Consider the following 24,031-nt stretch of genomic DNA (forward strand, 5'->3'; position numbering starts at 1 on the left):
AACACACTGAAGGTAGCATTAAATAAAAAAAAAAATTAAAATAATCTTACAGTAGTCCAGTGCTCAGTACCTGGAACAGGACTAAATACCCTTTAGCATAATCTTTATGTTGACTAAATCCAGAATTCAACAGCAGAACAGCTGTTCAGTGCGTGGTCTGCAGAATTCAATGGATAACAAAAGGTTACCTTAATTCAATGAGATAATCAGCACACATTTTACGCACTACCAAGAGTTTTCTAACCATCTGCAAGGCGGCAGAGCTAACTGCCTATAAAACAACTGGTAGCATGCTGACATGTCCTCACATCCCTCATGTCAATGAAAATTTATCTCTTAGCAACAGCTAAAAAGAAGCTGTACTTCCAGAAATATTTTAAATGCATCATGAGCCAACAATTTCTTCCTAAGTGATTTTGATTGCTACTGATCTCCAAACAGATGCCTACTCTAATTGGCAAAATCTATTAAATACATACTTAAAAAAAAAAAGTCAAGTTGTCCCGGCTTAAGAAAGCACTAACAATGAGAGTCGTTATAGCTGTGCACATAAAACACAAAAGTTAACCTTATTTAAAGCTGCTGTCCTTGCAATGATATCAGTAACAATGAAATAACATGTTGTGGGGAGATGAAAAAAATTATTCTTAGGGCTGTTGCCAGAAATGGACGGGTAAGACACAAGTCTGCTAAAAAATAAAGACAAATATGCTCGAGACAAAAAGAAAAACAAGATTCAAGGTCGAAGCCTCTTTGGTTACATGGGGGGAGAAAGTTACTTTTGTTCTCTTTTCCAATTAAGAAGACTACAGTATTTATATCTTAACTAACTCTAAGTTAAAATGCAAAATTCTAAGTCATCAAGCTTTACAATTTAATCCCATATAAAACTTCCAAGACAGATAGAAATTAACTTGTTTTCACAAAATGGCAAGCAAATTAGAATTTTACCACCAGACAGAGATCAGGAAAGGAAAAAAGCTTGCCCTCAGCTGTATCAGGAGCTCTTCTCTAGAAATCAAATCTTTCAGAAGTCTCTTCAAAATACACCCAAACAGTATGGAGAAAGAAACAATATAAATCATTAAGATTCATTTTTATGTTAGCAAATTATGAGCAATTCTGTTTAGAACTACATACAGAAAATTAAACATGGCATGTTCACACAATGAAGCCCGAACATCCAGCTTTTCTTTTTTTTTTTTTCTCAGGCAGAATAGAGCTGCCAGCTGTCAAAGTCATTTTATCAAATAAAGTCAACTCCAGCAGGTTTATTAACATAAAAACAGATAAATCAGTTTTATTTCTAGTCTAACTCTGAAAATTATCAATACAAGCTGAAGGTGCTTAATAAATATGTTGAAAATGTCACTTAAGGCAGAGATATTGATATTGAAGAGAGGTACCAAACAAAATTCCAGCACATCCCTCTCCCACCACTAGCATTTTCTGGGAGACATAGAACAAAATCTGCCTATCCAGGGCTGAATAGCAGCTACAATTATTTGCTTATTTCCTTAAATTCACAAGCAGAATTGAGGCACCATCTTGAATTCAGAGCGATTCAGGAAGTTGGAAACACAGGAAGATTTCTCTAGTGGTTTAATATTCCCAATAAAAGATCCCTACCATCAATTTCATTTTCAGATATGAAATTCTCTACTGGAAAATCTAAAAATATGCCTGCAAGATGACAAGCTACTTGTTCTTTTTTAAACACGGTTCACAAATGCATAAAGCAAAAACAACTGCCCATCGCCACATAAATTCCAATGGCAAAGCCCAGAAGCAAACTCGTGTTTTCACGTTCCTAATTTTTAAATATTTGTCAATTAAATGTAAAGCAGAAGGACTAGCTAATGCCAGGTACTTTAAACCACTACTGCATTCCATGTTTTGTTCAGGGTAAAACACTTCTGGCTTTTAATCATGAATGAATAAAGTTAAATCCATAGCTATAAAGACTACAATGGAAGCTGTCACTGGTAAAAATGCAGTAATTTAAAATTTGTTTTAAGAACAGTTATAATCATTAAATGACCTAAGTAACAATCATTTCCTTCTTCAAGATTATGGCAAACAAGCAAGTCAATTGACCCAACAAGTGGAATTCTTTAAAATGGCCACAGCAGAACAAGTCACTGGTTTCTAAGACATTGTGAGCTCCAATACTTTTCCATGTAGTTTTCATATGCATCTACAAGCACACTAAAGGATCATTCTGTATGCACATAGCACATGCTGCTATCTAACTTGAGAATCTACCCTGTGACTGGTTTTCTCTAGTCATTTCTTGACTGATTGTAACTTTTAGACTTTCAGAAAATCTGTAACATCTGAAGCACCTGAATGAAAGTTCACTTTGCTGAATCGTCAGAATGTGTGCCAAACATCTAAATAAAGAGAAAAGGGGTTTACTATACAGTTTTCTGATATTAAAGGAGAATAATATTTGTAATAACACCATTCACAAGTTTTCAGTGACTTTCAGTTTTCACAATTGGGTAAAAAGGGAAGAGAGCTGGACAGTTCATGGCAGAACAAGAATATTCAGATCAGAAAATACCTTGTTCATAAGTAACCTCATTCTTTATTACATAAACCTCCATGTGCATATTTATAAACTGACTGAGGAGCAAAACATTACTTGCAGGAGTCAATACACCATTCTCTTCGTCCACCACTAATATACCCTTGTTAACCTGACACCTACAGCAAGTACACTTAGTGTTGAGAGGACAAAATAAAAAAAAAAAATTAAGAAAAAAAAAGGAAATGAAAGCCACCAATCTTAAGTTCTCAGAACAGAAATGAGTGATACAGTAGCCTGTAGAATCATAGAACTTAACTAACTACCATTAAGTTCAGTGTTTATAATGGAGGTTACTTAGGTCTTTAGAATTCTTTTAGGCTCAAACACTGCTTTTTTCATCACTCTTTAACTGTATTTTTGCATAACCCCTTTGCTAATTACTGCTCATTATCCACTAATTCTAAACACTTCAGAGACTTCCACAGCACTGCAAGCAAGGTGTCACTCACGTTTTTACAGGTCAATATAAAGGACAACAGCACCAGAGAAGTTACGCACACAACATAATAGTGAAACTTAAATGAAACCTAGCAGGCTTCAGACCCAGCCTTCTGGGTCTGATACATAAAGCTAAAAGTTCAGTGACTTTTTTCTAGATTTCAGAGAGTCCCAAGAAAACAGAAATCAGAGTGCTCACTATTCTTAAAGCAACACACACAAAATGCACTTACAAAAGAAACTGTAACAAATACACTGAATCCTCCAGCAAGGGTTTTCCCAGGTGAAGCTTCCATCCCTCTTCAGTTTCTTTAGCTTACACTTGGGCTATTTGATGCAGCTGTCTGCAAATCGTCATCATCTTAGTCTTTCATAAACTATGGTTTTTGTTTTATTAGCCAACAGTTAGAAGCAGCAAACAAACTTCCAATTCAGGTTGAAATAGAATAATCTAGGCTAGGGCAGACCATAGAGCATGCAACCCACAGGAAACAAAACCAGACTCAAATGATCCCTCAGGCTGCTCAAGACCATATCACATCAAGCTCTGACCAACTCCAAGGACAGATGTCCCACTATCCCACAGCCACTCCAAACCCCTATTCCATGTTTCTCCACCCTCACTACAAAGAATTTTCTCCTTCATCTGTCTTGACTTCCTGCATCTATCTGCAACTTGTGTCAGTTACCTCTCATCCTTTTGCCATATGAAAAATACCAGTTTTCATCTTCACTATAATCACCCAATAGATGGTGCTGAAAAAGATGCCTTAACACAACAGTGCCACACAGGACAAAAAAAAATTCTACACAGCTATGATAAAATTATCTTTACTTTCTTGACTATACTCCTTTCAACTGTTACTTGTAATTACTTAGTTGCTAGTTAATAACTGTATGTACTCAATGTCTGAAACAAGGGTGCCACTAACATTTGTCTCTTATTGAGCCAAAAGCAAACACTGCTAGTTAATGTTGCCACGGATACATGGACACTACATAAAAACTAGAACAAGTCAGTTGCGTTCACCATTTTGGAAAAAACAAGAGCTGTGAAATTGAAGCCAACTTCAAAACACCACTAGTGATGAAATTAAATGCTGGAGAGCATGTGGAAACTGTATGTCGAACTTATCACAGCTTATGCTAGCCCCCACTTCTATTAAGGATTCTTCCTAGATGAGGAAACATCAGACATGCCTCCCAGACAATTTTGCTGAGATCATACACAGCTTTTCTCGTGTGCCAGAATCCAGCTTGCAATTAAAACCAGAAGTCTCAAGCCTACTCCACCTAGTACTGCATTACTAGTACCATTACACTGGTAAATGACAGGCTGTACCACCACAAGGGCAGATAAATGGGACTCTGTGCCCCTGCAAAGCTAAAAAACTTGAGAAAAAGCAGGAATTCCTGCGTGTCTATTATTGATGCCAACACACAAGAGCTGACTATTTACAAGTCTCTAATTTTCCCTCATCCCTCACCCCCACCCCCCCCACGACTTTTTCCTTTTATAACATTTTACATACAGCACAACCTGAAGTCACAACAATCTGCACAAACCTAGGACTAAATGCAGCAGTCCTGGAATTGCCTACACAAGTAACCCTTTAACAGTTTTACACAATTCATACTGTAAGAATAGTGCCTGTGCCTGCAAATTCAAAGCTTCAGGCACCTTCTTCAAGAACCTAGAGAAAGAAGAGGGGAGAGAGGGGAAAAAAAAATATAAATATATATATAAATTAAACCAGTTATAATTGCCCTCAATGAGGAGGGATATAAGCAGACAGGGAAGAACAACAAACACAAGTGATTTTGCAACCAAAGGCAATCATACTAGATTAAAAGTTGGCTTGCCTCTTATCACTCTCATCACCTAAGTGGTACCCGATTTGATGGGCATCACCACTCAGATTTCTACACCCACAACCTGAGCCCTAACAATGTCATTCCGGTACACAACAGCAATTCCCTCTTGTTTGGTTCTATAAAGTCCTCATGTCCTAACTTGAAACAAGCCCTCACAATCACAGGAACTATGGGTCTGTCCTCACACCCAGGCAAACAAGTCCTGAATACAGAGAAAAGTTACCCTTTGAAAGAAGGTAATCATAGGAACGTGAATGGATTCAAAGTTGTAAAGACTTTGACAGTAACTAATTTTTTTCTCAATACTAGCTGGAAATTTTAACAAAACACAGTCTTTCGCCATTTCCAACAACCAAAATGGAAAACTATGGTTGATGAACAGCTGATCTACACCTGAAGATCTTTCTTGAGGAAAAAAAAATAAATTAAGCTGTCAAAAAAATAGCAGATAACCTCAACTGCATGTTACCAAGGTTTTTCATCACCTGTTTTATAATGAAGTCCCTGTAACAATAAGAAATATCATGGAATTGTTACCACATTTCAATTGCCACAGAAAACACACCCAAAGAGTCAAGACTATCCCTGCTATTCAACATAGGAGAGGACAGACACTTAAGACACTTAAGGATACAGCACAGAGAAAATATGCAAGGCAGTTCTCCTTATATTTAAGGCAGGCTTCTGGTATTTCCATATTCTAGAAGGAATCTTCACAAAATAGATGTCCATGTAGTGAGTAGTTAAAAATAAAATCTTGGAGTAAAAGTCCAAAGAGTAAAACTTCTAACTGTAGTTTTGGAATCAACTGTTACTCCCAGTTAAGACAGAAAAGTTCACAGAAAACAGCATAGATGAACACACAGAGAACTGCTGGAACTACACAGAATTTCTTTTGCTGTCAGTTTCAATACAGGACTCACTGCAGTACATCACACCAATTAATTCTGAAGAGAAACTGCCAGGAGAATTAAATTTTACCAAGTCTTAGGATTAAGCAGCTTGCAATATAAGGCTTGGAACCACTTCTTGCAGCAAACAAGAATTGTGAGTGCACCATGCAGAACTATGCTCTAAAATACCCAGCCTGGGAAAAAAGTTTGAGGAGGGTTTTCCTTAATGGTTCTAGAGGAAACTGCAAATGACCTCCTTGCAGAAAATAAATCACTGACACCACTAACTGGAACCCAACCTACCCCTCTGCCTGGCCTTAGGAAGGAGCAGGCCAATCTACTTTAGGAAATGGTAGTTTTAAATTTCACTCCCACCATACAATTCCGAGACTTTTACAAGCTTGCTTCATGGTTTGATCCAAATGTGCTGAATTGTAAAAACACAGAAAAAAAACCAAAGCCTGATATACCTATCTACAATGGTATAAGCCACTTATCCATGATATGAGATGACAAGACTTTTCCACTTTAGTTTTAAATTCTCAAAAGATGGGGTAAGTAATTCTTCAATTTCTAGTAAGCTCCAGTATCTCAAGTGTGAACAGGCTCCACTTTTAAGTGTTCACTTGGCTTATGTATGGAGGAGTTGATACTTCTTGCATTTCAGAAGCTACACGGACAGTAGAGAAATGGGAGAAAGCAGCAGCACCTAGTAATCACCCCAAAAGTCCAAGGACAAAAGCTACATGCATTGAGGTGAAGGCCATCCTTTCAAGAAATAAAGCCATCTTGTGAATTGTGATAATGAGAAGCACAAACATGAATGTTACTGTTTGTCAAGTAACACTAACACTCCACAGTCTTTTATGACCATGAAGAGTTACAAGGAGAGAAACACAGGCTGTCTTTAAAGCATTTTATGGATTGGCAAATTTCAAGCCTAGATTTCATTTTTCTTCTTTGTCTTCCTACCAGTCTACAGTCTTTTCAACTGTAGCACTGCAGACACTCTCTTCCAGACACTTACTTATCACTGCCTTTTGGTGCTCAAACCCACCTGCGGGAGCACAGATTTCACGAAGAGCCAGCTCCAAAGCAAGGCAATTATGAATATCCTCCTATGTGTAAATTGGTAAGATAAATTATGTAGCATGTGCTTTCTGCCTAACTTCTCTGTTTCCACTCAGTGGAAAGGCTAGAGGCCAGAGGAAACAAGACGGAGCAAGCAAAGAAATCTCAGCCAACAGTCTCTTGTTGCCTACCCACAGGAAGGCACGAAGCTGAAAAACTCAACAGGGAGGAGCCTGGATGCCAAAAAATCAATTCTCTGTAGATTGGCTCTTTGCCTGAAAGACAGAAGGAGGAACACCCAATGTCTGCACTGGCACAAGCTACATACCAGAAAACTGAAATTCAACCCATGCCAAGTTACACTTTGAAAAGCTAAATGTACGTAGGCCAGTGAAAACAAAATTAGATAGGAGTTCAGAGTATGGAAAATTAATAAAACAAGTTTGATTTTGCATGAAAGTCAGCTTAGAAAGACAAACTGAAAGTGAATGGGGTATTCTCATGCCAAGGAAAGAGATAGAAACAACTATCAATACAGTTGCTGATCTGTTCAAGACAGTGCTCAGGAGAACCAAGAAAATGCTGTATGGATCAAGTTATCTCCATTTGCACTGCAACTTTCAAAGAATACTTTAGGCAGTAATTATTCTGAGATGTACTACACACTCCCATAGTCCTCTTGGAAAGTTATGATGGCCACTGCTTCATCTTTTGAAGCTGGATTTATCATCTTAAATGATGCTGAAAAATAAGTAAAGAGCTGCCTACAGCCTACAAAGACCTGTTTATTTTTGTTTACAGTCACACATTTGTGCTTAAGATACCACTAACTCGTAAAACCTAGGTAGGTTTCATGCCGTTCCCAAACTGCAGAAGGTTCCTAATGCTTGTCCAAGTGACCACAGAAACAAGAAAAAACACAGGGCATGCATGCACACAGAAAACACCACCAATATTGCCACTGTACAACTGACACCATTAAAAGAAAAATTAAACATCCATTTAAAGATGTTAACCATATCTTTTAAATACCACTTTACTGCTGTATTTCTGGAAGTGTATTTTAATGCATCAAAGGCTTATCGAAAAGCTAAGTATCACTCAGTATGTTCAGGTTGATTTTCCTCTCTGTTCACACCCTTTCCTACTATGTTATCAGTTTTTACACTGCATTTTCTGATTAACATACTCATACAGCCCTTTTCAGAGGGTGCTTCAGGAGAGAAGGTGTGAAGCACAAGAGAGAAGATAGCTCTCCGAGATACTCTGAACATAAGGAAGAACACATAAGAGCAGTTAAATTGTTAAAACTATGTACTGCAATATAGTGAAGTGCACAAGATCAAACTACTGAGCAACAAATTTCCTTCTTATCTGCTTCTTGTGTATGTGGTTTTGCTTTTTTATTTTCAGGAAAGAAAAAGCACCTTACAAATCTACATCCTAAAGGACACCGCTGGATTCAGTTTCCCTTCACCATAAGGGCAGCTCCATCTCCAGCTGAAGGCTGGTCCTTGTAACGCATCAATTTAACACTTGTTCTGAAGCACTCTGATTCAAGGTACCTGTCCACATCAAGTAAGCATCTACCATGATGTAACCACCAGAATATATAGGATAACCAGGATGTCCTTTTGAAACGTAATTCTTATTACTCATTACATGTTGAAGGATGTACAGTCTAGACACCATATAGCTGATGACAGCTATTGACCTTTCATCTGTCTTTCCTATGAGCCTTATGCTTATATCTCTTCTGCACAGAAGTGAAAAAACAACCCTCCACACACACTAGGGAATGGAAAGCGGTGGAGGAAGAGAAGATTTAAACAGCTGCACTGCATATTTCCTCTTCCTGTAACTCTGGAGCTGACACACCTTTGCCCAAATCCAGACAAGTCAGATTAACACTTCAAGGAAACATACCTTTTTGGTTTGGTTTTTTTTTTTTGGGGGGGGTTGTTTTGGGGTTAAGGGGGGAAGGGGGAGCAGGGATTTTTTTTGTTTGCTTGGGGTTTTTTGTTTCCAGTATTTGTTCTGGTTTTCTTGTGGTTTGGGGGTTTTGTTTGTTTGTTGTGGGTTTTTTTTGGTTGTTATTTTGGTTGGTTTTTAATTTTCTGGGTTTTTTTTGGATTTTTTGTAAAAATGCTTCCTTCCAGGCCTATGGATAACAGGAAGGAATACAGCAATATAAGCTATGCTGTTGTAACTAACTGCATCTATTTCTACATCTAATGAAACAAGAGGATCACTGGATCACCCAGTTAATACTAAGACAAGAAAAGCACCTCCGTACCACCACCACCACAACGAAGAAAATTTAGCACTTCCAGTTCCATGTAAGTATTTCCCAAATGCAAAACACTCAACACCCCCTTATAACAGAGTCAAGGCTCTAGGTCTGCAAAGCTAACTTTTGTAAACTGTCTCATCCTGATGATATGTTAATCATGCATTAAAAAGGTCAAAATTACTAAAATTTTTGCAGTCATCTAAACAGATTTCTGTATATCCTTCTGTTCTTTCTTCTCCCCAAGGATAGTCAACAGAAAAAAATACTTGAACTTCAACTGTAGTATTTAAAAATAAGCAAACATACAACCAAACAGAAGACCAGCTTTACTTGCGCTAGCTACATGAACAGTCAAATTTTCAAATACACCAACTTCTTCAAAGACTAGCCATTCCTGAGAGATGTCAGTTGGCTACATTTTACTGTATAAAATTCAATATACAATCTTTTCATGTCCCACGTTACCACTTAAGTATCTCCCAATAAAAATAGCCAATAAGTTTGCCTTGCAGTATTACTCTGCTTATTCATGAATTCCCAATTTCAAATGAACATGCAGTCACATCCCAGTAAAACACACTTACCTATAGTTACTTTCAGAACTGTCCTGTATGTGTATTTAAAGCCATACAGTCTGAAGACCAGCAAAAAGCCTGTACTTAAAACAAGTCTATACGTATTTGCCCAGTAACCTGTACCACAATTAGTACAACTAAGCAGTGCACTACTCTGATCTGCAACTACTAATTTACCAACCTCACACCAAAACTATTTTTGTCAGGAAAACTGCATACCAAACAGTTTTTAAACACACAAGTCACACTCCTAATTCTGAGGCACCCAAATGAAAGCTTATTTCTTGCCAAAGCACTTGCTACAGAACAGATTTGTTTGGCTAACTTATAAAGACAGATTTATCCTTATACCAGTATTTTAGTATAGAAGTAATGACTTTTTCAGCAGCATGACCCAACTAACATGTCTTGCAATGGATGCCAGTCCCAGTACATAGCCTAAAAAGGGAGGTTTTTGCTTCAACAGAAATCACATGAAGCATCATAGCATTTTGGTTACTCAGTACTCCAGCCTTCCAATTTTTTATGTCAGTAGAGTATCAGAATTACAGAATAATCTCCGAAAGTACTTAAGAAAGACAGCTTTATCACTACAAGTAATTAAATCTTTATAGTGTATGGCTACACCAGTAATCACATAGTAAGCAACACTTCTGATCTTCCTGATTATTGTGAAGCACAATGCATCCTTCAAATACCCAAGAAGTCCAATTTGAAACAAACAGCTACGTATCCATGCATAGAAGCAATCAACATATACAGAAGCTCACAAAAATCAACCTTAAATTACCAACATTCATAGAGTCATCTCTGACAGTTCCACAAGCAACCATTCTTGCAGACTTGACTAAATATTTCTAGCATAAGCACTTTCTACTCTGCATTCTCCAGAGCCTCACAACTGGCTAAAGAGAGAACTACAATGCAGTTTCTAGGAGAAGACACTAATTGTACCTCTACAATGGCAAAATTATTCCAAGCCAAGAAGAATTGCCTCGAAACTTTACCACTAAGAAGGGCAAAACAAACACCAACTTACAGATATTCTAAGTAATCCAATTCAAGTAGAACGGGCAGCTTCCCCCCCACCCCCCCCCCCAAGTACACTGAAAACTCAAAACACACTTCACCATACTAAATGCAGAATGATCAAAGAATGCCTACAGACCTGTCTTTGACACTATCCTCTCATAAACAAAACACTAATTGACACATGCTTCACCCTCAAGGCTTAAACCCTGTGAATAATTAACCTGAAAACATGGCCCAAGTAATAGCAAAAATAAACCCATGCAGGAACAAAATAGAAATAGAAAGATTCTGCAGTTTAGCTCTATTTGTTACTTTGACACCTTCACTGACATTCCTGGAATATTTACATTAACTCCAGTTCCTATCAACTGTATACTGAACACTAAATATCTGCATACAAATATCTTTCAAAATAATAATTCTAACAGGGTTAACTATCAAGAGTTCTAGTGGTATTTTAGATGATGTTCAAATTACAAGAAAATCAGTACGTCCAGGCATAAAATTAAAGGCCACAATCAAATCACATTGCAGATTTCAGCAATGCCAGTCTGCCACACAAGACAGAAGAATCTCACACCTAGAAAACAGCATGCAGCTGTACTCTTCCCTGCTCCTCTGTTTATCTGCCAAAAATCCAGAGAGCAAACTATCCAACACAGAATGACAAGATACAGGGAGCTAAGTAAATTTCCTTTATCGGAACCAATTCTGCACAGATCTTTGATATATGTCCTTCTTATACATTTAAACAGGTAAGCAAAGAACACAAAAAAAAAAAAAAACAGTATTTTTGCTTTAGGTAAATAAAGAATAGTAGAATAATTTCTGCATTACTAAATTTACTCTCATTTTTCAGACTTACCTGGTCTTTCTCATGGGGTAGAAGGCTGACAGGTGGAAGTGAAGCTGGGAGAGTGCTGGAGTATTTTGGAGCTCCTTTGCTTTCCAAATTGCCATAATTCACTCTATACTGAGGTCCATCCTTCAGTAATCTCCCATTGTTCACAGCACGTTTGGCCCCTAGACGCAACCTCTGCTGAAAGGCAGGATTGTTGAAAATATTTGCTAGGTCATTTTGACTTCTCAAATACTTCTCTATGTTTTTCAGTGAGGAACCGCTTGGTTCTTGAAGCCCTTCAATTGCTCTTCTCAAGAGTTTATTCCAATCCACATTACGAAGCTCATTACAAGCTCCTCTAGATCCCTTAACAGATTTAGGAATAGTGCCAGGCTTAACAGCTGAAAACCGTCCAGGGTTATCTGGGTCCTTGTATGATGCAAGGCCTTTGTTGGTAACTTTAAGAATAGAACCATCTTGAACACTAAGTTCCAACTGTTCTGAAACAGTCTTCTTATCTAATCCATGGGAAGCACAAACAGCATGACATATTCTCTCTTCAGAAGGCCTTTGCTTTTGCTTTTTAACTTTTTGTATAGCTTCAAGAATCCACTCCGTATAAAGAGGGTTGGCAAGTTTTACCATGGTTGACCAGTAATTGCTTCCAGCCAAGGGTTACCCATAGAGGTTCCTCCTTATCCTTTTGGCAGATCTGTCAGCGGCTGTTCACACTTCAAGCACAAACCAAAGGATACCACACACTGCTTGGATGCATCTCAAAAATATCCATCCTGAGGAGTGTAAAAGGCAGGGAAATACCTCTTGACTGAAACTTCCAATTACTTTACCGTTATGGAAAGGTAGATGGGATTCATTCGTAATGATACTAGTACATCCTTACAAGAAGGTTTGTTGTAACCTTTAAAAAGAAAAAAGAAGAGGCAGGGAGAGAATAGTTAATGCTTAAGTAGACACTTATTTACACTGTAGATGCTACAGTATGCAAAAATCTTTGTGTGATTATATAAAACGTGCGTCAATTCCCACACCACATCAATGAAGTCATCATTAAATCCTTCCACTTCTGGTAACATTCAGTGGATTTAGTTTTCCTAAATTCCATCACCCCAACACTTAACCTCCTACTGACTTGGACCATTTCCATCCACCCAGATACCTGAAAATATTCTCTACCTGAAAATATTCTCTACACCAAACTGCCTACCACCCATTTCTACACCCACTGGTATAAGAAAACAACCAAGAAAAACCATCAAAAACCACACAGCCATAACCAAAAAAAACCAAAGCAATGCCCAATCAATGAAAGTCAAATTATTAACCACTACTATTTCTTAGAGTAGATTGCCCATGTCATGCCATATGTTGATTATACAACTCAAAAAAATTAAAAACAAAATATCAGAACTGAGTTACTAGTTACATCCTTATTAATACCCCAGTATATTACAATACAGAAATGAATCAGAAGGCACTTCTCAATCTAAGGTGTGGAGAGGCACGCATTTTTGATACAAACTCTTAGGAACAGAAATGAAGTAACAGCAGGCATTTTCCCACAAACACCTTGTCAGCATGAAGACATTTAAACACATATAAAGAGGTCACTTTGACAAGGATCACTCTAATAGAAAATTCAGTGCCTGCAAAAACTTGAAAGAATATCTTGATCAAGACTTCATCCACTCGGCAGGACAATATGTGAAAAAAAATAAAAAATAAAAAGCCACACAAACAAAACTAAGGCAGTAGTCATCTAGCTAAGGAATAAAATACATTTAAGGTATTAAGTTTTTCCGCCACAAAATGTGGAGAACTTTTGAAGACTAACAAAATCATTTAATTACTTCAAATCAAAGCAAAAAATATAAATGGAAGAGAAAAACCTTCATTCTCAATAAACGGCTGGTCTTATAAAGTAGAAGATTCATCAGTTTCCCAGCAAATTCTAAAACTACGGCAAGCAGCCTATAACTAGCAGTAATATTTATGATTACACGAGTCTTGGACCTCATTTTTATTCATTTATTTAAGTCATCTTGGACTTCAGTCATGTTTAAAACTTGAGTAAATTATGAATAAAAAAAATTAAGGCATAATCTAAATTATTTTCAACTTGTTAAAAAGATTCTCCTGCAACTGTGAAGAGAATGTGTGTAAAGCCCAATTCTGGTCCCACACCTTCTCCTCCCTGTACTCTCCTCAAAAAAATTTCTTAAATATAAGCTCCAGATCACACATTTGTATACCTACATTACTAACAAAAGAACAACTGGCTATTGGTGAACATAAAATTCCTCTATACTCAAAATAGGAGAAATTCTAATAAATTTCTTTTATGAATTTGTCCCTCCTTAAGTTTAAGCTTAAGCATTTTTTGGTTTATAAATATGAAAGTTTAACTGACTAACAGAACGAAAAGACACATTCCCGATACAAATACAGTGCCTCAGTGTTTAACTGGCTGTCATACTGAACCCTACTGATCTACAGAGACTGGATCCTATTTCTTGCTTCCTGACTGTACTCATACAAGTTACATTTGATAACAGTTCTGTGTACTTCAAATATTTGTAATACAACAACTTGTTGTGTAAACAGACAATTTAATCCAGCTAGCAAAAGCTATTCTTCCCCTAACAGCATTGTTTATATTCACTGTTTTCATATAATTCCAAAATAACACTGTAGCTGCAAAACACAGACAGATATAAAGAAGAAAAAAGTTTCCATGGTATTATGAATCCTACAAATCCTCTTGTATAATTGTATTTTCAGTATCACAGTCACATCAAAGCAGAACTCTTTACATAGTGGAGGCTCCATCACGCCAAGACTATTTTATACATTCTGCCTATAGACTTGGAAGTTCTCTATAGCTACGTATAAAGCCCCAGATTCCTAGAAAGCTACTTTTAAGCTTGAGTATTATTTAGTTAGGATGCTCTGCTCTAAGCCTTTGTGAAGATAGTCAGTACTTAATTAAGTGCTGAACACTGCATTTGCTGACTCAGACATACTTGCCTCATTTTTAAACTTACTGCGGTAATGTTGTATTAAATTTCATACAAGTAACCACATCACTTCCATTAAATTCCAGAACACAGTGAAGGGTTTGTTCCAAGCACCTGGACACCAATGAACATTTCAGCATAAATGCTGTAACTTGGGGGTTGTAGGAATTTTCATTGGCCAGTGACTGTGGCAAAAGGTGACCCATATCTTCGTGTAAAGTCTGCTGCTTGGTACTGGAATTTCACAGCAATATACATTCAGAACCCCATTTTTATATATTCTCTTAAAACTCCCTATGTGTAATATAACCTCCTGCATACTAGCACCTTCTAAAAACAACACTAGTTGAGTTTATCAGCAAGAGCAGTTTCCTACACACAGGACAGGGTATTTCAAGAGGAAAATCAATACATCTTAAATCCACACCTTCCAACACAATCTGGCTTCATCCTGCTTTGGGAAACCATGAAAAGCTCATTCAATCAAATTTTGAAATCGTTCTGCTACAACCTAGAGCCTCTGTTATTCTGCCACTTTGATTCCAATATGTACTTGCAGTATAGCACCCTGAACTGAGTTTCTGACATGACAAGGTCTATCACACGTAAGATTCAGAATAACCTCTAAATAACAAACATCTTTGCCAGCAATATAATTCAGCTCCGTGATCCTGCAGCAGTAAGTTAAACAGGCCTTTCATAAATCAAGACAGATTGATCCAAGATTGGCAATTCAGAGAGATATACATACTGAGTGACTGGATAAAGACAAAACAAACTGCTCCAGAAACAAACCTTCCAGATTAAACATAAGAGGATGTACAGAAGTTCAAAATGACATTCAGGTTTCTAAGTTTAAAACTTAATTTCACCAAAACCACAAAAGGGTGGCCATACATCATTTAATACAAAAAGTGTGATGTTTACCCTGATTTTGAGGACATTTTTAAAGGTTATTAATTAGTAGCAGGCAATCATGTCTACATATTAATTTTCCTCACATTATAATCAAATACCTTTTAATCAAACCCCCAACAGTACCCTTCCAATCACAGATTAGATTTTGCAGACTGTTAAGCATGCAGGACCACTTCCAAAGTTTTATGGCAACAGTCCTCAAACTCCTCCTATGTCATATTTCAGTTTCTGCACTCTATGGTACCTTATCTTGAGAATAAGAACTTTTGAGAAAATTTGATTACCCTATTATTACTGACCACATCTATTAACAAGTCTGCCACTGAAGAGCTGCAGAACATAAGCATTAGGTAGGTTAATAAGTACAATACATTACCTTTAAAACATGAAAAGCCATCTCTAGTCAAGGCTTGTCCTTAAATCATAAATTACCAGATAAATACAAAGAAGTTGCAAAATTGCAGCTTGGGATTGAGAATGAATGCAAGACTGCCCTTTATACAGCACACACCTATTGTACAGCTGATTCTAATTAAAGAATGCACTGACTGAACATGTCAATCTTAGGTATCATCAGTAATCCTATAATCCTGTAATGAGGTCTTTTTTAGACTGAAGTAGTACCTGGAACTATTTCCAAGCGAACCAGATTGTGAAAACAAGCTGTGCAGTCAGAAAGAAGAAGAAAAAGAAAGAGAAAAAGAGGGGGAAAAAAAAGAGAAAAAGAGGGAAAAAAAAAGAGAAAAAGAGGGAAAAAAAAAAGAGAAAAAGAGGGAAAAAAAAAAGAGAAAAAGAGGGAAAAAAAAAGAGAAAAAGAGAAAAAAAAAGAGAAAAAGAGGAAGAAAAAGAGAAAAAGAGGAAGAAAAGAGAAAAAGAGGAAAAAAAAGAGAAAAAGAGGAAAAAAGAGAGAAAAAGAGGAAAAGAGAAAAAGAGGAAAAAAGAGAGAAAAAGAGGAAAAAAAGAGAAAAAAAGGAAAAAAAGAGAAAAAGAGAAAAAGCTATGCTTTCCCCCACCACAAAGAAATAAAACTAAAAGTTACTGCACAAGAATCAAGAAGCATTTCACTGCAACCTAAGTTCTTAAAGAAGCAGATGAAAAATGCACTTTGTCTGTCTTAACTGTAAATGTAGTTAAACTTTTAAAAACTGAGGTTAACACTACCAAAAAAAAAATAAAATAACGGGGGGGGAAGGACGTGGAGAGACATGAGCTCGGGGAAGAGATGACAGCAACTTGTGCAACCTCCCGGTGACCTGCGAAGCATAATTTCATTCTGCTCCCTCCTACCTGCTCTGCACACAAACAGTAGAAGCAGCAGCAGGCCAGCTCTCTGCTGCAGCATCAGGGTCAGGTAAGGATTGCAGCAAAGGGGAAGGAAGAAGAGAAGACTGCCATTGCATTCAGTAAGCCTGACTGCCATTGCATTCGGTAAGCTTTTTGCCATTTTTCTTTCCTCCAATCCATTACTTAGAATTCTGCAGCTAATCAACTCTGCATTCCACCCCCATCTGAATTAATGGTGCAAAAAGAGGCAAGCTTCTTGCTTCCCCATTGCAAAAATACATGCACCTACAAAGAAACAGAGAAAAAGCAGATCCCGGCAAGGACTCTCAGCATACATGACACCCTTAGAATTACTCAGATCATAAAGCCAGCTATTGCATTATTTTTTAAATAACATCCAGTTTTCCATTTTAACAAGGAAGGGCAATGACGCTTGCACATGGTTTAAAAAGACAGAAGGGTAGACATCATAGTAATTTCAAAACTACACCAAAAGACTTGGTGGTGTGGGAAGTAGTATATGTGAATCAAACTGATGAAGTGCTCACACTCTGCAATACCCCATAAGCTAGTTTAAGATCATATGCCAAAAAAGCAGCTCACAACATGACAGCAGCAAGCACCACCAGAGCAAACAGCATTAACACAACACGACACCAGCAAAATCACCAAAATTCACCCTCCCCATCCTCTTCCATGGAAGTTCTGAGCACTTGAAAATATGGTACTAGAAAATACCAGGGCGTATGGGGAAGGTAATATTCACTGTCAGCAGCTAACCTGGGAAGAGGGCTTCACTAAAGACATTTCTTGATGCGATAGTGATTTTCAACAGAATGGGTACCCGTCTGCTTTTTGCAGAGATGGTTATTTTCAGTGCCCAGTGACAGAATGCTGAAGAAGAGATCTGACCGAAGAAAACACGGCGTGAACATCACTTCCTAAACGTGGCTTTAGAGGCTTGAACACTCCCCTCCCCAACTTGCCTAACATTTTTGCAGTATATCCAAACCACGGAGATTTGCAACACTTCATGCCTCGCGCCAAGGCATTGTTGTGTTTGACAGGGGCCGAGCCGGGGCTGGCTTTTGAACCCTCCGAGCCTCACTCCGGGATTTCCCCATTTCAAAGGCACAACCCCAAGCCCGCAGGCTCTGCTCCCCGGGGCACGGCGACCCCGCAGGACAGGGCAGCCGGGAGAGGACGGCGACGGCGTGCACCTGCACCCACCCCATGCGGGCGGTGCCGAGGGCAGTGGCCGCGCCGCCTCCCCCTCCCCGCCGCGCCGGCGGGAGGCAGGCCGAGAGGAAGCCCCCCTCCGCGGTACCACTCACCTCCGCGGGACCGGGGCCGCGGGGGGAGGAGCCTCCTCCAGGCGTCGCAGCGGCTCCCCCTGCTGCCGGCTCTTCCCCTGCTCCCGCTGCCAGGCTGCGCCGAGGCGGCTGGCCCCGCTGCTGGGCTGCCTCCCTGCCGGCGGCAGCCGCGACTCCCCCTACCGCCGTGCCTCTCCTCGGCTCGGCTCGGCTCGCCTCACCTACGCCGCCATTTTGTTTCGCCCTGTTGTACTTAACGTGAATCCGACATGACACTGATTACAGCCCAATGGAGTCTCATTAAAACCTTACCTACCCTCGCGCCCCGCCCACCGGCGCCCGCCATTGGGGCGTCCTGCGCACGCCGCTCCACGATTACAGGCCACGGGCCCGCGTCCATCAACCGCCCACACCGGCCCGTTCCGCCCAGCAACCAGCCTGCCTCTCCCACTGGAAGATAGAAGGTGCCCATCACGAGGCACGCCCCTTCCCTCCACGTTCAGCTCCGCCTACCCGGCAGAAAGGGCGGGGCTGGAGGCTGCCGTTGGCTGCTACCGCCGCCACACACACGCATGGCCCGCCCGCCTGCCTCATTGCTGGGCCTCGACCGCTAGCAATTGGTACCTCACCGCAAGCGGAGGCGCGGGCTCTCGCAAGCTCGCCCTGCCGTTGGCTACCGCTGCCGTCCGTCTGCTTACCGACCTCCCCCCCGGCCTCACCACCCTCCCCCACTCACCCGCTCGCCACCGCCCCACCCGCTCCTGAAGTTTGTTCGAGGGTAATCTCTAGCAAGAGACACCGGCGGCTGCTGCGAGAACCGGCCCGGCAGGGCGGGCGGGCGCGCCACACACACTAATAACCAGCCTTAAATACTGAGCGTCACGCGCGTGCCTCCGATCCTGCCACTGGCCCGGGCGGGCGAGATAGAACAGCGTGCTCCCAGCACAACCCTCCCGAGGTGCCCGGCACCGGCAGGCGCTGATCGCGCACACGCACGCCCCGCACCGCGGAGGGGAGGGGAGGAGAGGAGGGGATGGGCGCGGGGACGGCGACAATGACTCTCAGCTCTACAGCCACATGCAGGTCCCTGCAAGTTTCGCCATACGAAGCGCAGGGGACTTCCCTGTCACCCCCGTCTGCGAAGGAACAATTGCCGCCTCAGAAAGACAGGGTGGGAGCATGCAACACAAAACCCTCAGCCATCCCCTGCCTCCCTCCCTCCGCCGCTCCATTCCCCCCTTCCCCACCCCGTCCAACCCAGCCATCACCTCCTGCTGCTGCTCCCCCTCCCCTGCAAAACGCAGAGCATTGCAATGCATTTACCAAGCACAAGTGTCTGCAAACACGTGCATCAGCCTCCAATGCAAAAGGGAAAAAAAAAGTACCCAGCCTAGTGACAAGCCTCCTGCACTGAGCGAGGGGAGGGAAAGGGGGTTATTATGGCAAATTGCAGCCTGTCACCCAGCACAAAACAAAACCCATCGCATGCTCCCTGCTACCCCCCACATAAACTCCTGGGAATCTAACCTCCGATGCAGGTTTCCCCCCTCTGCTTGCAATGACCTCCTTTCTCTGCCTGTGTGTGTTTCTGCAGCAGCGGTTCCTGCGGAATGTGCTGCCCCTGAAACGCGATCGCGGCTCCTCTCTCTCTCTCGCTCGCTCGCTCTCCCCTTCTCTGTCTCTCGCTCGCTCGCTCTCTCTCCTGGCTGCAACCAGAGCCAGGAACACAACAACAACACAGCCTCCCCCCACCCCCTTCCCCAAACACATACACACTGGAGAGACCCAGCCAGGAGAGCCAGACGAGCCGGGGAGGGGGTGGAGGGAATCCCCAGCCAGCGGATTGATTGCACCAGTTACCTTCCCTAAGCCCCTTCGCAAGAGGGGAGAAAAAAAGAAGATGAATACAGAGAGAATACCTTGTCTCCCCTCCTCCTCCTCCGCGGGGCTCCTCTTCTCACTCCAAAATACTAGAAAAGGTGGACGGGCAGATCAGACACAAGCGTTCAGCTCGCGGCGGGGGAGGGGAGCCACACGAACAATTATCACTGATACAGAAATTAAAACAGAAACCCACCCCAGACCTCCAGCCTTCCCGATGCCGAGCGGACGCAGATTGCGAGGACTGGTGCTAAAACACAGGACCTGATAACAGCTAATTGAAAGGTTAATCTACATAGGCTGTGACAGAAGAGGTCCCTCCCCACTTTTTTATCTGCTGTTGGCAAGTGGGAAATTGAGCTCCCCCCACCTTTTCTCCCTAAAAAAAAAAAAAAAAAAAAAAAAAAGAAGGGGGGGGGGAGAGAAAGGGGGGAAAAAGCAATAAAGTTTGGGGGGAGGCGCGTCCCCGCCGGCACTGTGGGGCTGAGGGACGGGGCGTGCGGGTGGCCGTGGTTGGGCGCGTTGGGCGGGAAGGCGGCCTGAGGGGAAGTGGTCACCGCCGCCTCCCTAGAGGCCCTCATACGCTGCCCTCGGGGCTTTGGTCTGGGCTTCTCGGGCAGCGTGGGGCGATTTAACGTGTCTCGGTGGGAGCACTGTCACAGGCAGGCTCTGGTGAATCCTTCCCTAAGGGCTTGAACAGTTCCTCGGCCCGGAGGGAGAGGGCTGTGTTTGAGGCAACCATAATTAGTCTGAGGGATGAAAGGAGAGTGAACAAATTACAGATGTTGTCTGCTCATTGAGTTTGTTGTAAATGTAACAAGATGTTGTGAGGAATATATTTTAAAGGGCAAGGTGATAACACATACGGACTTAAAACTCATTTAAAGGTTTTCCCCATGCTGTCTTGAATCGTGCTGCCAAAGGCCACTTAGCATGTCATAGTTTTAATACTACTCATGATAGTTTCCTCAGCTATGGCTAGCAAACACCACTTTTCACCGAAGTATACCATGACAAAACACCATAGGGTATATATACCACAGGGTACCATGCAAGGGAAGAAAAGGTAATCTAACCGCCTCTACTCAAGCAAACACCAATTAGACACCCAATTAGCTTCCCAAACTTACAGTGGCCCATCTCGGAGATCTCCCAGGCATCCTCTTTCCCATGTCTTGTGGGTGACATGTTGTGTTTGGTGCCCGTCTGCAAAGTTTTCTAAAAATAACTAGTCCCAAAGAAGAAAAGATAAAGATGAAAGAAAAAAACAATAATCTCATTTTAGAGTGGGTGGAAAATTACGAGGGTCTTTTCTAGGTCATGTACTGCATGTAGACCAGCAAGCAAACAAGGTTTCTGTAATACTAAGCATTAAGGCTTACTGCAACTTTTTCAGAGGCAATTGTTGGAGTTGCTGTATAAGGAAGCTTTTTGGCGATGTTTTAGAGCACTGTAAAACTGAATGACCTACTTACAGAAAGCTACTGGGTGAAAATAATATTCCAGTATGTATATATCATACCATACCTGTTGACTGAGGTTTTAGTCTTTTAACTGCCAGATAGAGCCTTTTAAGCACAGAATGGGAACTTGAAATGTCTAGTGACCTAATATTTATTGGAGAATCCTTCATGGTTCATGTATTATGCAGGACTTGGCTGGGATTGAAAATAGTTTTTAGATTATTGGAAACAATATAAATCATTACAGCACAATTTGTAGCAGAGCGTCACATTAGCAACACTATTCCGAATGTTGTGTCAACATTTCCATTATAAACTTTTTTTTTTTCCTGGGAAATTTACAACTTGGTTAGTGGTAAAACAGAAAACTAACGTCTTGAAACTGAAACTTGGCATGGCCACGTCCCACTTCAGGAAACAAAACACTGGAGAAAACTCAACAATCTCTTTGGCGATTTTGAAATCATGAGTGTGCTGAAGGCATAAGTAACAGCACAGAGAAAAATCACAAAAGTTTCTGGTTTAAATAATTCTTATTTTAATTCTTTTCCTAAAAAATAGGCTATATACAACGTAATATGTCATTGGGTGTTGTGTTCCAGTTTTTAACATACTCATGAACCTTTTGTTTGAAGAGAGATTCCTATGGATCTTGACATTTACAGGTGTACCTTACACTATGTAAATTGTGAAGTCAAGCACACAAACCTCTTTATACATGAGTCATCCTCCAGTGAACTTAGATCCACTACCACTGTCAATTATACTATTTCCTAAAATAATGACTCAAATGAATTGCATCATGTGAATTTAGGACAGCTCAGTTTGGAGACAGTGCATGTTACACAGACAAGCCTTAAGTACTGGAAACACTTTGGATCTACTCAAGAATGTCTAATACATTGTGTGTGTTTTGGTTTGTGATCTAGATAAGAAATGCTTTCGGTTTTTTAATTGTATGGAAAAAACCCCAACACCTACATTAAAAATAGCCCTGGAAAAGTTATAAGCCCATCAAGGAATTTAATGTAAGCAATAAAATTCACACTTTAGCATGTCTTCTACTGCCAGACTTTAGTGGATTTATTCTCCCATAACCACTGTGAAACTCTTGAGGTACCACAGTTAATGCCCCTGAGCAGTAACAGGTGCCTAGACACCTACACATTGGATACACCCATTCCATCTGCTAAAAAGATGTCCCTAATATTAAATAAAAAGTATCTAAATCAAAACCACTCTCTCTTTCATCTGCTTTTAGAAAGAAGTGCTGTGGCCTGGATCACTCTGTTCCATTGGTTTCCTTGCTTTAATGTTGGATACCCTTATTTAGAGGACACCCCCTCACCACCTGAAAAATATATTTGATTGCACATCTATATTGTAGTGTACATAGTAAGCATATCCTTCTCTCTAACAGTCCTTAGGATTATTCTAAAAAGCATGTACAGTTGCTATTTTTAGATCACAAGTGAGAGAAAGCAAAAAGTTAAGCACTGAGCATGGTCTGTGTTAAATTCAGTTCTCAAGAATCAAAATCTTAAAACTGCTGTGTGTGTAGCAGTGGTGTAAGACAAGCTGGAGACTACTGCTTAGATGAAGCCCAGCCGTGTGCAGTCCCAATTCATCAGTATACAAAAAAGAACAGTAAATTAGAGTTTGAACACATATTTTAAAACAGTGAGAAAATTCTTGTGCATGAAATTACTGCCACATATAAGAATAAGGATTTCCCAGTGAGGGTTTTAATCGCTGGTGCAGTTTCATTAGAAATGGTGGGGCTGTTACATATTTAGAAACAATTATATAGTTATCCATGTTGGTATGGTGACAAATCCCCATTTATCTTTGGAGCTGCTAGGGGGTGAAGTCTTGACCCCTATCAAAGTCTGGCAAAACTTCCTATGACTTCAACAAAGCCAGGATGTTCCTTTGATTATTACCACACATAACCACATAAAGTACTACAGTCACCTCAAAACTGTCTTCCCTGGCATACGCTGTTGGAAGAAATTGGCTTGGAGATAAAAGTCATCCTAAGAGTGCAGCGAGTTTCTTCCCGGCCTCTACAGTCACTCTGAGCATATATCTGCTGATGAGCTGAACACATAGATTCTTTACCTACACCACCTCCTCTGCTTAGCTCCCCTGCCATGGGTTCAGCAGCTTCCCTGAAACACTAACTTTCAATCTCATATCCCTTCTGGATTAAAACAGCCTTTTCTTTTTTCACTTACGAGTTTTGGATTTGAGTTTTTGTTGTTTTTTTTTTTTACAGCCTTTTATATTGCAATTTAACCTGAAAGATTAATCCATGTAACTAACTCTGAATACAAACAGGAAGTTTCTTGGTTTATGTATGAGGCTATGCATTGCTGAATGTAACAACGAATTACTGCCCAATTTCAGCACTATTAGTAAATACTAATGTAGATTATATTAATATATACATGCATATATTTATACACACCACAGACACCGAAAAGTGGGCATGTTTTCTGATAATTTTCTGTCTCATCTATTGCA

The 24,031-nt window shown here is 40.5% G+C and overlaps 1 protein-coding gene across 5 annotated transcripts in view; it reads right to left on the reverse strand.

Moving 5' to 3' along the window:
- The window catches only part of KAT6B (lysine acetyltransferase 6B), a 113,326-nt gene extending 92,908 nt beyond the window's left edge, over positions 1 to 20,418 (reverse strand). Inside the window, exons 1-2 of one of the 5 annotated variants that reach the window (XM_061451096.1) lie at positions 20,239 to 20,418; positions 11,636 to 12,530 (exon numbers count right to left, since the gene is read on the reverse strand). In XM_061451096.1, coding sequence (XP_061307080.1) covers positions 11,636 to 12,256 — 621 coding nt within the window. In that variant the 5' untranslated portion in view covers positions 12,257 to 12,530; positions 20,239 to 20,418. Of the gene's footprint in view, positions 1 to 11,635; positions 12,531 to 18,182; positions 18,490 to 19,688 lie in introns of those variants that run through there. The other 4 variants (XM_061451084.1, XM_061451103.1, XM_061451111.1 and 1 more) reach the window with 4 other exon arrangements.
- Positions 20,419 to 24,031: the final 3,613 nt, after the last annotated feature.

Source organism: Pezoporus flaviventris, unplaced genomic scaffold (assembly GCF_033815535.1).
Source record: "Pezoporus flaviventris isolate CSIRO_AGI_PZ_B2104156 unplaced genomic scaffold, CSIRO_AGI_Pfla_v1 ptg000001l, whole genome shotgun sequence".
Classification (NCBI taxonomy): domain Eukaryota; kingdom Metazoa; phylum Chordata; class Aves; order Psittaciformes; family Psittacidae; genus Pezoporus; species Pezoporus flaviventris.